The 16291-nt window shown below is 40.0% G+C and overlaps 1 protein-coding gene across 1 annotated transcript; it reads right to left on the bottom strand.

Annotated features, from left to right (window-relative positions):
- Positions 1-108: 108 nt before the first annotated feature.
- On the bottom strand, positions 109-14101 carry bmal2 (basic helix-loop-helix ARNT like 2; the record flags this gene model as incomplete). Its single annotated transcript, XM_079224147.1, has 17 exons — positions 109-3047; positions 3172-3271; positions 3932-4022; positions 4179-4293; positions 4422-4492; positions 4602-4752; positions 5065-5171; positions 5357-5600; positions 6283-6432; positions 6589-6706; positions 7151-7243; positions 7541-7620; positions 9042-9199; positions 9778-9819; positions 9916-9978; positions 10076-10205; positions 14044-14101. The coding sequence occupies 17 exons, from the start codon at positions 14099-14101 to the stop codon at positions 2890-2892; spliced, it is 1929 nt and encodes a 642-aa protein (XP_079080273.1). The 3' UTR covers positions 109-2889.
- Positions 14102-16291: the final 2190 nt, after the last annotated feature.

Below are 16291 nucleotides of genomic sequence, written 5' to 3'. Positions count from 1 at the left end.
TGTGATTACTCATAAAGCAGGCTGCTGATTCTCGATTAAGAGAGGCTACTCACCAAGCGTGCTGTCTGTTCAATCCAAATGTATCTAAAAATATGTCCCACGTTCCTGTTGATGGTTTGGTAAACTAATATTTATTAACAACATAATAACAAGATAGTCCAGACATGTTGACAGAATAGCAGCAATATACATATACAGTAAAGCTTTCTCTGGGGCATAAAAATTAAACAAGAATGAACTTATAGAGTGGCAGGAAGTGGTACACTGGAGGCAGTAACAAGCTGTCAACAGCCCAATACAAGATTAATGTCAATCTTACTGTGCAGCGATAGCTGCCTGTGTCATCAGTCTGTTTCAACTTTCCAGGTCTAGTGATACAACTAATAATAAATTGTTCAAAAGCGTCATGCAACTAGTAAGAAAGCCGGGCATCAAATCAAAACATAACGTTCCCATCCTTAAAAACTCTACTGTTGTATTTCAAACAGAAACAGAAAGGAACATGTGACCTCTCAGCAAGGTTTATCACTCAGTCACCACCAATTAAGCTGAAGTGGAAGCAATGTTTTAGATTTCAGGGGGAAATTACAGCTACAAGAGTACAATGATTGATCAAGAAAAATAACAATACAAAATGGACTTGTTGCCTTTAAAAAGACCAGCCTGTGTCTATGGCACGACTCCGTAGCTCTGCTTGTTTGGTTAGGTTGTGAGTGAGTGCTGACATGTACGACACAATTCCTGTTTTTATCTGTGAACAGGCTTCTCCTTCTTCCATGATGTGCACAGTATGCGTCAAGTCAATCCAATGATACATTTTAGCCCTCCTTTCGGTTGCCAGGCTCAAGGCAGTCTCCATAAGCAACATGGGTTTATCGAGTGTCCGAGCAGACATGTCCAAAGGCACTTCGGACACAGGCAGGAGGGTCCTTGTGAGCTCAGCTGGTCCATCCACTGGCTCATTATTCAAGCATTAGATAAAAGAACACAGTTTTCGTTGATTCACAACAGTGTCTTCAAGAGTTCTTGCTGGAAAAGCCTCAACAGTCCTCATGAGGTGGTTCTAAATTGTGATAAATATAACAAAACAGTCACAAAGGTATCAAACAAGCCCATAATCAAATCATTGTAGCCAAAACAATAATTTTCTTGAACTGAAACTATGTATATCATGTTTGTATTATTTGGCATCAGCAAGGCTGACGTGACAATAATTTGACATATTTGGATAATTCTACATGTGTACCTTATATATTTACCCGTAAAGCCATCTGGGTCCCACATGATACTGATGTATTAATGACATGATGACATGATGACTGTCAATATTTTGTTAGTAAAATCCAAGATTTGCAATTGTAAAAATGAGCAAAAGGAAATTCAACATGAGGTAAATTGCAAAAGGGATCCACACAACTTAGTGACTCATCCAAGTTCTCACCAAATGTCATATTTCAAGTAGCATATAATCATCTAGCTTCAAGAGTTTTTGAGTCATGCATGATATAGGAGTGACAATTACATGAGTTAGAAAGGAACATACCTTAACATTTTGAATTTATGGAATGAAAGCTCAGCATAACATAATCCCTTTATAAATGTATGCAGGAAAAAATTGTGTGTCTTTGACAAGCAAATTAAAATGACCATATTTTTTTTAAATTGTCAGTGCGTAGTATCAAAAAAATGAGAAAAGGCTAAAGTTATGGCTTACCTGAAAGCTGACAATAAGTGTAAGAACATGGACGCACAGGTAAAAGTACAGACTCTTTAAACTGGAGGATAAAATACTGCTAGTTACTCTCTCTGTTTCCATAATTTCCTGAGTTAACACTTCTACCATCAGACTCAGCGATCAACCTCAAACATGTATTGATACAATTTCACAATTGTGGAAGGAAGTAGTACTGTCATGCCCAGAAAGCTATATTGATTCATGAATGTTCAACCATCAAAACTGGCTGCTCTCTGACAAATGTATGTAGGTGGATTATCTCTGCCAATAAATATTTCATGTTTAGAGTTAGGAAAAATCCAATGAAGGGCAGCCAACATTGAGGGTTTAATGTCTATACAAGGGTACATACTAAAATATTTTTTCCACACAAACTATGCCTTCAAGACAGATATAGTTTGAAGACATGGTGTTTGTAATCATACCAAAACCACACATACAGTTTTTTCAAGTCAGTGTACAAGATAGGAGGTTGCTGGATTGTTTTCACGGAGAATGTTCAGATACTGACAAGAGGAAATCTCTGAGCGGCGCATCATTCGGTGACTCAAAGTTAGAGGTTATGGAAGTGTGGTCTGCTGTGGTCTACCAGCTGTGGCCTAACAACAGCGTGGATCCTGAGGGGCAACACAGATGGGCCAGGTTGTGAAGGGGTCTTCCTCACATTTGAATTAAACAATATAGTATAATCAAAAGACAACCTTTAAAAAAACAAACATTGAATCGATTCAGTGCAATTCTTTTTTTTTGCATCATCACTCCTAACCCGCTCAATTGTAGGTGGAGGAGAGAGTCCCGAGCCATCATGCCACTGTCATTTGTGTTCATGGGTTCTTCAACCTTGTGAGGCCTCCTCAGTTAAACAGAGGATGAGAGTAAATGTGAGGAGAGCAGTGAAGAACAGCGTTTCAGGGCAGGCAAACCGCTGTAAGGCTTTAGAGGCACATCCTCCTTCTGACAACGAGGTGTCTCTTGTTGCTGCCGATCCCTGTTAGAGCAGCCACACGGAGACTGCACAGCGTAGGTGGAAAAAGGTTACGAATCAATTAAAAAGGAACGCTGTCTGAGAGAAAAGCATTTAAGTAGTTCTCATCACAAAAATGATGTCCTCAAGTTTTTCTTGCAGGGCTACAGCGTCACACTGTAAGAGCATTCTATAAAGACCAGTGCATCTCTTCGAAGTCCACAGGCTCGCCCAAGTTTGTGTCCGTCTCCAGGAGGCTCATGATCACTGCCATGGCTGCTTCGTCATTGCTCAGGCTACTAAGGCCCGGTCCGACCACGCTGTCCAAATCCAGCTGGGTGTTCTCTTCTGAGGTGAGATCGGAAAGAAGTGAAAGAAAAGAAGAAATGTATGGATTCATAAGAGGAGATAACTAAATATGATCCTATATCAAATGTATAAATAAGGTCACAAAGAGGAGCAGCGAGAGTACCTATGAGCGATTCTGTCCCTGAGCATGCAGCTCCCTGGGGCTCATCCTCTGAGCTGGACTTTCCTGGAATCTCCATATCTGTTGCCTCTCCATTTGGCACCTCACGACCAAAAGAGGAACAAATTATAGCCCGAGCAGGAACACGGCAGGACTTAAGTCATGATGTAAAAAAAGAGGAAAAAAATGTATTCTGTGCAGGCTCAATTATGCCTTCAAACTTTTGGAGGATATTCATTATCATTTCCCAGTACATACAGCAGATTGTATTACTTTATGGTTTTTCTAAGGAAATCTTTTGCCATTACTGTGAGATGTTTAAACACCAACACCTGACAGAGCCTCTTTAGCCAGAATACCAATTTGAAACATGTTTTTCTGCTTGGTAAATGAACAGTGAATAAATCATTGGAGGGGAAAAAGATTGTATTTGCAAAATGATTTCCCCCCCGATATAATTAACACCTTATTGAAGTAGTGAGAGGTACTGCATTTCTATTGCATTTTGCAAAAATAAATGGGGCAACAGCAATAATGTTCCCATTGATTTGGTGTCATTTCAACTTCAGTTGTTTGACTGAACTTGAACACAGGTGGATATCCACCAAGTAGGTACTGCCCAAAGTATACTCTAATGTAGGCCTAAACCCCTACACCTAGAAATATATTGTTTTTTTATTTTATAATTTACACTCACACTGAATACAAAAGCATTTGAGACAGAAGCACAAATGATTGAGATATGCTTGTGCATGCAAATTACATTTTTGCTGATTTGATTGTGAGTTTGCGGACACTTATCGTGTGGTAGACTGAACGGGCTGACGCTACCACTGGAAGGAGAGGAGTTCATCCTGAAGAAACACGGACACAGATCAACTTAAAAACTGCAGTAGTAACAGAAGTAACATTGTCAACAACTTCTAAGCATAGCAATTGTCAATCAGATGTACTTATCTCTATCACTGTTACAAAAAGTAAAGAGGACTTGCTCTCTTGTGAGGCCACACCTGTTGTAATCCAGCAGTTCATTGGCAATCTGGGTCCCAATGCTTCCAGCATAAATCATTGTTCCAGATGTGGTGGAGATGCCTGGTATAACTGGCGGGGACTTCTTGCCATCTTCTGCAGAAAAGACAGTGAAGAGTAAAATGAACAGATGCTTTACAGTGTGCAATGGCTTCACCATCCGTCTGTATTTTCAACTATTACAGGGCAAAAGATCTTTATTGTCTTTCTTCATTTTAACTCACCGTCAGAAGTCTTGCAATTGCTCGACTGTTCAGACTTGTTTCCTGATTGACTGGTTCGACTGTGATCGCTCCTTGTTGTGGGACAGAAAAAACGATGAAGTACCGATATATATACAATTTATCTATCTTGGGTACAAAGATATATACGTAACGCACAAAGGGACTGACACATATACTCACGATATAACCGTGTTAGTTGAAACTATGTATTCTACTTCTTTGGTCCATGGATTCACAAAACTAAACCACTGACTTTGCAAAGTGACAAAAGAGCCATATTTTGTTTTGAACTTGTAGCAGTTTGTTTCTATTTTGTCTTTACTCCGCAGCACTGTGAAGAAAACAATGAGAGGACGAGTTAGAGGACTAAACAGAAAGTAAAGCATCTGTATGATCTGCTTCAGGCAGAGAACACCAAAAGCAAAAGGACCAGCTGGACATCAGATGTGCAAAAATTCAATAAGTGATTTTCCTCTGCATCAACACATCCGCTGAATTGTGAATTCTAATTTAACCTAAATAGACCGAGATAATTGAAGAATGTAGGTGTCATCTTGGCAGACATTTAAAAAAATAATAATAAAGGATCCAAGGCAATTACAAAAAAGATAAATGGTATGTAAGTCAATGAAGTGTTATTTGCCTTTTCGATGCCTGTCAGCTAAATGCGGTAAATCATCTTGATGGAAGTACTCATAGCATGATGTCCCGAGCAATTCTTGAGGAAGATAACCAAGAATGGTTGTGGCTCTGCAGGAGGAAATATAAATATAAGTGTTAAAAGAGCATTCAAGCATTTCATGCTTGTATGAAATACTTTAAAACAACCATTGTATTATCTAGAATCACTATATTTGAAATGTCTCAATAATTGTACATGTTATCAAAGCTGTGCACCAAGACAATACAACCCCGTAATTGAAATTAAATTTGACCTTTGATCGACGAAGGTGAATTTGCCATCCATGGCACAACGTGTGAAGAACTCCGTGGGTTTAATGCTGAATTCTCCATTAACCTGGGGAGATGAGTGGCAGTGGACGCGTCCCACCGCCACCAGGCAGCTGAAGTGGGAGCTGTCCTGCTTGTCTGCCTCGCCCTCCCCCTCTGCTCCCAACTGACTGGTGGGCCAGCTGCGCATGTAGCCTGTGCAGTGGACCGTGCAGTACTTCTGCGACTCTGTTGTCACATGCAGATACAAATCACAACATATATATATATATATATATATATATATATATATATATATATATAAACAAAACTTAAACCAGGGTTTTCACTGTTTGCCCTCTTTCAGACAAAATCAAGACAACTTTGACATTTTGAGCCATAGAAATATTCAGATTGTTTCATTCCTCTAATGTCTTTGTCTTACTTCTATGAAGGGGAAAACAACTCTAGGTTTTGTAACTACAGTTCCCATAATGCTTTGGAAGATCTTAAAAGAAAATATAATGTTGCCATGGATTGTGGGAGTCACCGTATTTGTTCATATTTCGGCAAATTGGCCTCATTAAAAGTATCCTGAATAAGCAGCTCACTTTTGCAATCTGTGAACTACTTTGATACTGAAGATCACTTAAAAACATGATGATGCTCATGTAAGTTCAGGAGCCAAAGAGCATATTTTTCTCTGTTGTCTATGGAATCGCAAAGTGTTTAAAGGATTTGATCCGAGTGACTGATGGCTGAGGAATCGTCGGATTTTTGACTAAACCTCTGCCTCACAGTTTGAACACGTCTGCTTTACACTAATACTTCTCGTGAATGTTGAATATCATATTAGCAGATATACATAAAACCAAATACATTGACTGTACCAAAGTGATCTGCTGGATAAACCACAGGATATTTTCCCCACCTTTCTTTTTGGAGGTGCTTGCTGGGAATTCCTTCTCTTCCACTTTGACAGAAATGTTGTTGTACTTCATGCGGCAGAAGAATGAGCGGCGTGCACCTGAACACAGCCGCGCTGCACCGACCGGGAGGTCAGCCTGGACCTGCAAGCCCGCTGAAGACATGACAGGAATGTTACATGCTCTCTCTCTCTCTCACTCTCTCACTCTCTCTCACTCTCACTCATTCTCTCACACACACACACACACACACACACACACACACACACACACACAAAACTATGAACAGACAACAGAAATCATTCCTTTACTTTTAGCATCTATCAGGCGTTCACGAGGGTATAATTCAGAAGCTGACAGCTGCTCCTTCACTTTTTCCATGTCCTTTGGGTGTATGTAATCAAACAGGCTCTGTCCAATCAGCTCCACCTGTAGGAAGAACAAACAGCCCTAAATATGGCGCCCAGGGCTGATGAAAAGAATTGTCAAAACAATTCTGCATGTAATGTAGTTTCTGCTGGTAAATACAATAATTTAACAAAATATTTGATTGATTGACAACCAGATACTTAAGGAAGCATATGATGTCCTCAATTAATCAAAAATATGGTCTATATACTGTGCTCTCGTGCCCAAATACTTAGCTTTTTCATCATCAGGAGTCAGGCGTGTCTGCAGTGGATTATTTTCACACAATGCTAGATGTGGCGCTTCAGGTGCATGCACGTGCTGGTGATATTAGTTTATGATAACAACCCTGGTGGCTTCTAGTTTGTTAAAGGTTGTGCCGCGACAACACAATCCATCTGGTGTGTCCGGGTTATTACACGAACAAAGATGTTGCTGATACAGAAACAAATGTAAAAATGTTACCCGACTATAATTTAATATCTTCGTGACGGACTCTGAGGCAAAAACTATTTTCCCACGATCACAGCCCACGACAAACAGGAACCCATCTGCAGCCTGCACAACAAAAAATATGGGAAAATAATGTGATCCAATGTGATGTCAAGACAAATGTACGAGGCAATTGTGCATACATTTTTGTTCTATTTATATATTTAGTTGTGTTTAATATAGTTTTTAAACTAAACAGAATAATATAAAATGATTATCATAAAAAATCAGCGCATCAAATTAAAAAAGTAGACAGTTATTAAAACTAAAAATGAAATGCATGTTAAGAATTTTGATAATCTCTAGCTATCAATATCCTTATTAGACGAGCAGGACCCTCAGGAAAGCAGAGGAGTTGTTTACCCTGAGGACGAGGTGTTTGAGCTCCTCGTTGGGGAGAAATGACGGCTTGCAGCTGGCTTCAGAAAAAGAACTGGATGAACCTGAAAACATGGAAAACATTGTTACACGGCCAGTCCAATGTAAGATTACTATTTAAGAGTTAGGCATTAGCTATGAGTTTATTTCAACATAGATATCATTATCAACGCAATCGTTAACAACATAGAGCTCACTAAATCGACTGTTGAGATTCAGAAACATTATGAAATTGCTAAAAACATGTCAGAAGGGAGGGCAACTAAAAGACTGGACAACTCCCATAATCCTCCTCTCCTGTTCTCACATGCTAATTAACTTGCTAAGCTTATGTGTGAAGGCAAATAATGAATGCTTACCCAAACTGTCAGACACTGTTTACAGACACACTTCCTCAATCAACTTGAACCTGCCATACTTGCTATAGTTTTCCTGCTCAGTGAGGGATTATTATCAAATTGACTTTCAAATTGTCCTCCAAATAGAGTTATCAGCTGTAAGAGCTTCAACTGGTTGTATTTCATGCAAACTAGCGAAATCGGCATCTGTCATTATGACATGTTTTGGCAAATTAAAAAGTTGCCAAGATGAGCAACCTGTGCTGACGTCACGGCACTAAATCTGACTCATACGGCATCCATAATAAGCAAAACGACAACGTGATTGCCATATTATGTTTGTAAACGGACTAACCGAGCCACTAGTGTCTGACAGGCTGTGTGTGATTCACTGCAGAGGCGAGTGTTTCTGCTCACATTCATGAACCTACAACAGTGGAGCAGCGCTGACACACCGCCCTCGTCTTATACACAACGCTTACATATGTATGCATGTACACACATATATATGTATGTACAGTATGTACACACATACATATGTATGCCTCCTGGTGCACATTTGCATATGCATCAGGAGGCGGTACTGGTGCACCTATCTGACAGTGGACTTCCACCTGCTGTTAGAAAATGGCATATGCCGTTGGAACAGGAGCTGAATTCCACTGCAGGGATCGATATATGATGATATGATGAGAGACATACCATCGGACACTTTTTGATCTCGGTGTTACTGTAAACGAACTGGAGTGGAAAAGCCGATTTAGTCTGAAATGGTCAACATTTGACAGTGTTTTGGCTGAGTCAGATATTCAGCCGGAGGAAGGCTGCTCGCATCTACACCAAGAGACACAGCGAAGTAATAAAACATGATTTCAGGCCCTTTTCCTGTGTCATCTTCCTAGTCGCTGCTGGATGTGGTACTGTAAAACCATCTGATTGCCACTTTGCAGCTGCTGAATGTTGCCAAATATCAACATTGTCTAAACCGCTATAAGCGGCCAACTGGAAGAACAAACACAAATGCAAGAGAAACAATGTGCGGGGCAGCATAAGGTGAATATAGTACGCACAGGGGAATTCATTATTTTACAATAACCTACATTTATTATCCACACAAAACGTGGCGAATGTTCTTGTTAAAATGGTACCTTTGAGAGATTTGAGGTGCTGCACAGCCATTCTGAGCACAGTGAGTTTGTCCACTTTACGGGACAAGGGGTTACAAGAAGGGATCATGGCTGAGAGTTTGTCAATGAGATTGTTCATTTTGTCCCGTCTCCTCTTCTCAATTTGGCTATGCGGTTCTCTGCAGAGACATTAAATAAGAAATAATTCACACAATTAAAAGGAGTTTTCTCCTTTCAGTTTACAGACCATCTTAACCTGTGAAATATAGCATATTATATAGCATAGAGAGATTATCTACCTCCTTCTGCTTAATGGGTCGTGGCTATCTGGATCATGGACCATGCATACTACTCATTATATGAATCATTTCTGTCACATTCATTGAATGTGCTGTAACTCCGTTACGTTATTCATTCTGGCCACATGACATCTATTGCTTCTGTCCATCCGGGGAGAGGGATCCTCCTCTGTTGCTCTCCCTCAGGTTTCTTCCCCTTTTTTTCCCTGTGAAAGGGTTTTTACTATCTTTATTGGGGGAGTTTTTCCTGATCCGATGTGAGGTCCCGGGGCAGGGATGTCATGTGTACAGATTGTAAAGCCCTCCGAGGCAAACTTGTATTTGTGATGTTGGGCTATACAAAATAAACTGAATTGAATTGAATTGAATATAAATATATAATATTTTAAGATGAATGATAATATTACAAGAAAATAGGATTGTAGGTTATAAATATGATGGTGTCAAATTTAACCGACCTGAAGCATTTCATTTTGAGATGTCGGTCCTCTCCATCTGATCTGTAGAAATGTTGAAAGGTATTTATGCAAAGCAGCAATATGCAAATAAAGAAAAGTCCTCAATAAACAGATCAGCCCAAAATTAGCACACAGTACCCATTTTGCTCATCTTCCATATCTTCCATATCTTCCATATCCATTGAAACAGATTTTGTATCCCTAGGAAGAAAATGCATCAATAGCAACTTGCAACAATTTAGGTCACCCGATTCAAGAGGTTTTCTGTCATTCAAATAAAAGCAATCACACTACTCACTGGTTGTCCATGCTGCCCTTGCGCTTCCGAGGTATCTCCATGCTGAAGGACATGCCAACAGCTGAGGATGGGGTCATCACGCTGGGCAAAGGAACAGAGCCACTTTGGTTTTCTTTAACCAGCACCTCTCCTGAAACACACAAGACACAATGAGCTGCAGGACTTGATTTCATTTGATTGATTCATTTCATTTCACAGCCTTGCAAGTAAATATGTAACACTCCTTACGCCTTATAACTACCATCAAAGCACCCATCAACTTATTGAGCCCAAGCACACATGATCAGCCTCTGTGTAAGTCCATGGACATAACTGGTTGTTCTGGTATAGCTGTGCAACATCAGGTTTCACTGCAAAAGAGGTGTGGTTAAGTTCATCACTGCAATTTCTTTTTGCAGGTGAAAGTTACAGGAGTGCCTGTGATGTATGTGCAAACTACCGCTGTAATGTGTTATCAACTGGTGTTGCTCCTAATAGCTAACTTGGCTGAAGCAAACCCCATCATCTGAATTGCTGAATGTAGAATAACACACACACACACACACACACACACACACACACACACACACACACACACACACACACAAAAAGGTGGAATCAGTGACTATTGGAGCATTGATGGCGGAAGGAGTTGTGGCCGATTGTTTTTGACTGCAACCAACATATATTTTTAGTTTTCATTAATAAAGATCTTTTACAATCAATTTGATTATTGAGTAATGCAGAGACTTTCACTTGTGTGACATAGCAGCGGATTTTACTGATGGAGTTTGAATTAAAGAAGTCAGCTGCTGTCCTCTCAGCTGCAATGGAAACTTATATACACTTAACCCTCCTTGACTCATAAATGAAAAGCCTTCGACTAACCCATCAATAAACTAATCCTTTCAGCCCTACGTCTCAGCCCAGCTCAAAACAATCCATCTATGCTACAAAAACGTGCATGCTGTCAATGCCTGAATGTTGCTGCTTGTCAAAGCTGCTGTGGTGGAGCTGTGCAGAGACTACAGACAAGAACTTTGCAGCTCTACGGCCTCCTTTACTGTACCTCTAGTGTATATTCAGATCAAATGTGGAGCTGCCATGACTGTGGCCTCAGAAGTATCACAGGGAGAGAAACTCGGGAGAATGGTACGAGACAGACCAAATACAGCTAATACCAATGGCACCTATTTTCTCTGCTCCACAGACCCTGTGACCCAAATAGCCATTAACAGATCAGCAACAACCTGATTTTTAATCCACCTCCCCCTGTCAAGATCTGTTGGATTACAGGTTTAAGCTTTGTTTATATTCGTGCTTGGCACTGCAGTGCGAGCCTCTGCAGACGGCGCAGAACGCATACGCTATGCGCTGCAATATTCTCAGAAATGGCAGAGGTCATTCACACTAAATGAACTGTGAGGAATCAGAAAGACAACAAGTGTAACCCATAGATATGCTCATAGACTAGGTGTAACCTGCAAAAAGCCATAAATCAACGTCCACAATGCAGAGGAGGGATTGTAAATACCTGTAAACTCATATCTCATAGTCATGGCCAACTTTATTGCCTTTGTACAAGGCCTGTCAAGAAAAAAAGTCAAGTATTATATGTATGAGATAGAAAAAAGGTGCATGCCAGCTGTTATTACATCATTTTCTGGCGCATACCTCGCACCAACTTCACTACACTGAGTATAAACTAAACTTTACAGTGAAGGCAACTAAAAGACTGGACAACTCCCATAATCCTTCTCTCCTGTTCTCACGTGTTAATTAACTTTCTCAATCACTCAATCCATCAATGAGCATCTGCTGCACTTGAATAAACCCATGAGCTGTACTGTATGTGTCACAGCATCACAAAAAAAAAAGGATGGATAGTTTACTATGTAAAAATGGCAATTTATTTATATACATCACCAGCAAGGTATTCATATTGAAGCATCAGACGAGGGACTTAGTGTGCGCACTTTCAGGCAAAGATTCACAGATGTATTCATAATCATGCAGCAATGGTCAGCTGAGCCATCCTACGTAAATTATACACACAAACATCTGGGATCCGCGCACTAAGTCCACAGTGTTTCATGGTTGCCAACACAATAGCTTGATTCTATAACACTCAAGTCACCATAACGCAGTTATGCTATTGTAGCACACAGCTAACTACATGCTTAGTTAATGCCAATTAGTGTTTGTTAGGCAGAGAAACCCATGTTGTATGGAAAAACAATCTTAATATGGACAAGGAGGAGAATCAACTAGATTCTTCTTTTCAGTTGACATATTGTTAACATGGTATATGATTATTTCATTTATGTTTAACTGCTCATATAAAAAATTTAATTAAGATCCTCTTTAGATTACGAGTTCCATATAGTCCCTTTGAAAGGCCCACTGTGGCATCCTGACTGGGCACTTCCAACGAGCACACCCTACAAATCCTTCTCTAATTGACAGACGCTTTCAAAAGGGCAGCCATTTTATTACTTTAACAGCAAAGCTTCCTCACAGCTTTCTTTTGTGAGTAACGGCATGCTAAAAGCCTACTGAAATGGAGTATCCTAAAACAATAAATCAATTTGCCAATCGCCTGAGCAAAAATGACAAACAGTAATTGATTCCAGCTTCTCAAGTGTGAGGATTTGTGGCTTTTCTTTGTCTGTTTGCTGATGTTCCAGTAGTTTCCCAGAAGTTTACTGAAAGCACAAATACTTTATTCACCTTTCTGAGGAAAGATCACTACTCAAAATGGGTTGTAATCAGTTCCCAGAACTTTATGTTTAGTAACTGGTCTTTGCCTTTGAAAACTAAACATTTTGCCCATTGAGGCTAATATGTTGTCAAGTATTTCAGCAGTCTCCATATTATTAAAACTAACTTACTTGTTTTGTAGTTTTACAATATGTTATTGACAAAAAGCGTAGTTTAACTCAATACATTTACACACATTGACCTTCAAAAAAACCTTCTCCACTAAAATAAACTGGCAGTAGTATACAAAAAGTGACCATCTGAGCAATTAATAAATTAAAGTTAACTGTCCTATTTTGTTTTGTTCGATTTACACATTTGTAACAACCATGCAATACGCTTATAATCAATGTCTTAATGCAAAATGCAGTATCTTAACCTTTTTGTGCAGGAAAGATATTGTGACATTGAATGTAACATGTATGTCTAAATGATGCATAATGGCTGAGGTTGCTGATTGTTATCACAAGTCATCGAAAAGTATCAAAAACCTTAAGGCCATAGTTTTGATCAGATTGAGCCCTGTGTTAACCTAAAGTATATAAATGGCCCTTCCACAGTTTACCATATATTTATGTTTACAAGGATAACTCGTGTTTATTTCGACAAGTGAAATATAGTTGGTTCTTAGACTTGTTGATTTCAGTGGCATTAAATGGCAGCTGAATATGTGTTGACAAGTAGAGACGTAACGTTGCAGTCGCGATGTGACAACAAGGACTTAAAATTGGCCCAGAAAATCTGTCAGACCGATAAATTTACGCTCGGCCTAAAAGGCACCGAGTACTAACGCTAGTTTAAACTAGTCTGGGTCGTAAGGCACGAGATGTCAAAGAGCCAAAGACATTCACGGTGACACATGATCATGGCCTGTAACGCCGCCTCTGACTTGGTAAACAGGTCTCCCTGCCAGATATAAACATGAACATGTCATTCGTGCTGTCATTGAAGACAAGTCGAGCTGTAACCTTCGTCATATTGTGCACAATACGCAGTTGAGGTGATGAACATCGTGTAGTGTTACATCAATGGCGTAGATGGCGAGTTTGCTCTACTGATCTACTGACCTAGTTTCGGGAATAGCGCGGAGTTGCGGTCAACCGACGACACAGATTGCCAAACACGTAAACACGCCGCTGCGCTTCTCTCCTTTTCCGATGTATGTCAATGCCGCGCGCATATACGTGAATATTCATACTGGTAAATATCTGAAGTAGTGTTTAAATTACCTGCCGGGTCGCCTCCCGATCTGTCACCGCCGCCGGCCGCTGTATTCCAGGCCGACATGGCCGGAGCCGGAGCGCTGGGGCCCGGGACTCCAATGCATGGATGAGGCACTCGACTAACGTTACTGCGGGGTGTTGCTGTGTTAATACGACATATTATGGGGGAGACGAGACGGCGGCAGAACAACTGCCTTATATATAGAGATATATATATAAATATCTATGTGCAGAAAAGAAGAGGGAGAGAGCGCACAGACGAGCACCGAAGAGCCAATAGGACAGAGCAGAGAACTGGGGGAATAGTCTCCTCCTATCGCCGCATCAAAATCACCGTTGCAGCTCCATGAATCGCTCTGCTTCTTCTCTATGTTTTAGGAAGGTTGGCGAAAAATATAGGTGGTGCATTACCGCCACCAACTGGTATGAAGTATGCACGTGGGTGTACATTCACTAAGTCTAATAATAAAGAAAAGGAAATGGCAACAAAAGCGTAACATAATTAAGTAGGTAAGCAAGATAAATTCTCCCATATCAGGTTTGTTTTTATAATCGAAATACAAATAATAGCCTGGTTTGACTCTTGACCCGCCCGCTGTGGCAGGGCCTTTTTCAGACATTGCAGAGGCGCCTCTCCAGAGAAGGGATGCACTGACACCACTTTTTTTTAAGACCAATTATAAGTAATTCAATTCAATTCAGTTTATTTTATATAGCCCAACATCACACATACAAATTTGCCTCGAAGGGCTTTACAATCTGTATACAAAACATCCCTGTTGTTTTTACAAATTACATGATTTGAGTGTGTAACATAGTTGAATAGGTGCGTGTTAAATCCAGCTAAAATGGGAAACATATGCCACCTGCTGTTGCAAATGTGTACCTGCGCTTAATATAAGACGCAAAGGACTCTGGGAAATCCTCAGAGTAACGGAGGATCCCTTGAAGAGCACGCGCTGTCCGCAGGAGCTGACTGTTTATGTGTCCTTTTCTGTCATGAATGCAGAAACATAAGAAACCTGCTGTTGCCACAAGCCTGCCCAGCTCCAGGAGATTCATTTGATCAGGAGACATCTCATAGAGGATACAAGTGCTTGCCGATACTGAGTACCAATATGAGTAACTTTGAAAAAGTGTTTTATTTTCATCAGATGTTCCTCATTACCCGTTAAGCTCTATGGCATTTTTTTAGGATTTAGCTCGAAATAGCATACCCAAACTAAAAAGGGTGTATCTCTGCAACCACAAGGGCTATTTGAATAATTTTGGTGTTATAATAAAGGCAACCCTTGTGAGCTTTTGGTCAGATGTGTAAATATTAGTATATATGTTGCTGGCTAAGAGTAAATAAAGATTGAAACACAGAAAAAAATAGAAGTTTCAGGTCCGCCTATAAAAAAAAGCACTTTCAGGATGATTATCTCCTTGAAATGATGCTTCACTAAGCCCTGTGGCTCTCTCAAATCATAGCACAATATGTGAACAGTCTCTCTGCAATGTTTTCACTTGAAAAAGTAAAGCAGAACAAAGTCAGAGAGGTAAAGTACAAAAAGAATTCAGGCGAGGTTTCCAAAATCTCCATTTGGGCACATTAGCGCATATTTTCGCGCATCTGTGACATTTTAATTTTTTCATGTAGCAAACCTTATATTTCACTTGTATATGACTTATGGTGTTCAATAAACTTGTAATAGTGGGGATTTACTGAGGGAAATGCATTTTTTCTTTTATTTGCTATTTTCTCAAAAATTTGCTGACTCGGCGATTTATGTTGCCGTGTTCTTTGGTTCATATCTCGGTGATGCTTTGCAGCAGAGGGAATGAATGAGGTGAATAGATTTGGAATCTGTGTGGAATTGTCTTCCTTTTTGCTATTTGTCTTTTTCTGATAGCACCAAGCTACGTGCTGCTAGTTCCAGAAACATGCAGAGTGGGCTGACTCCTGACAAAATTATAACTATTTTATTTTAGAAATTATTTTAGTTGGTGTTTGAGTTGTGTTGAAAAGGCTGACTAATTATTGTAGCGTGTTATTGTGAATGAGAATAGCGGGTCAGTCCACATTAAGTGTGCCAGAGCAGCCAACGTTGTTCCTAACTTTCGGGGCAGGTAGGGCAAAAAACTCATTCATTTATGGTGGTGTGAGGAAGATAAAGTGGAGTAGCAGAGTCCCACAGCTTGAAAACTAAACTACCCAAACTCCCCCCTCAGCTATAATTGATATGATAGATATGACAATTCATAAGCCCAG

This window comes from Taurulus bubalis (genome assembly GCF_910589615.1).
Source record: "Taurulus bubalis genome assembly, chromosome: 9".
Taxonomy (NCBI): Eukaryota; Metazoa; Chordata; class Actinopteri; order Perciformes; family Cottidae; genus Taurulus; species Taurulus bubalis.
Note: the sequence above shows the minus strand (reverse complement) of the source record. Positions and strands in the feature narration are given on the sequence as shown.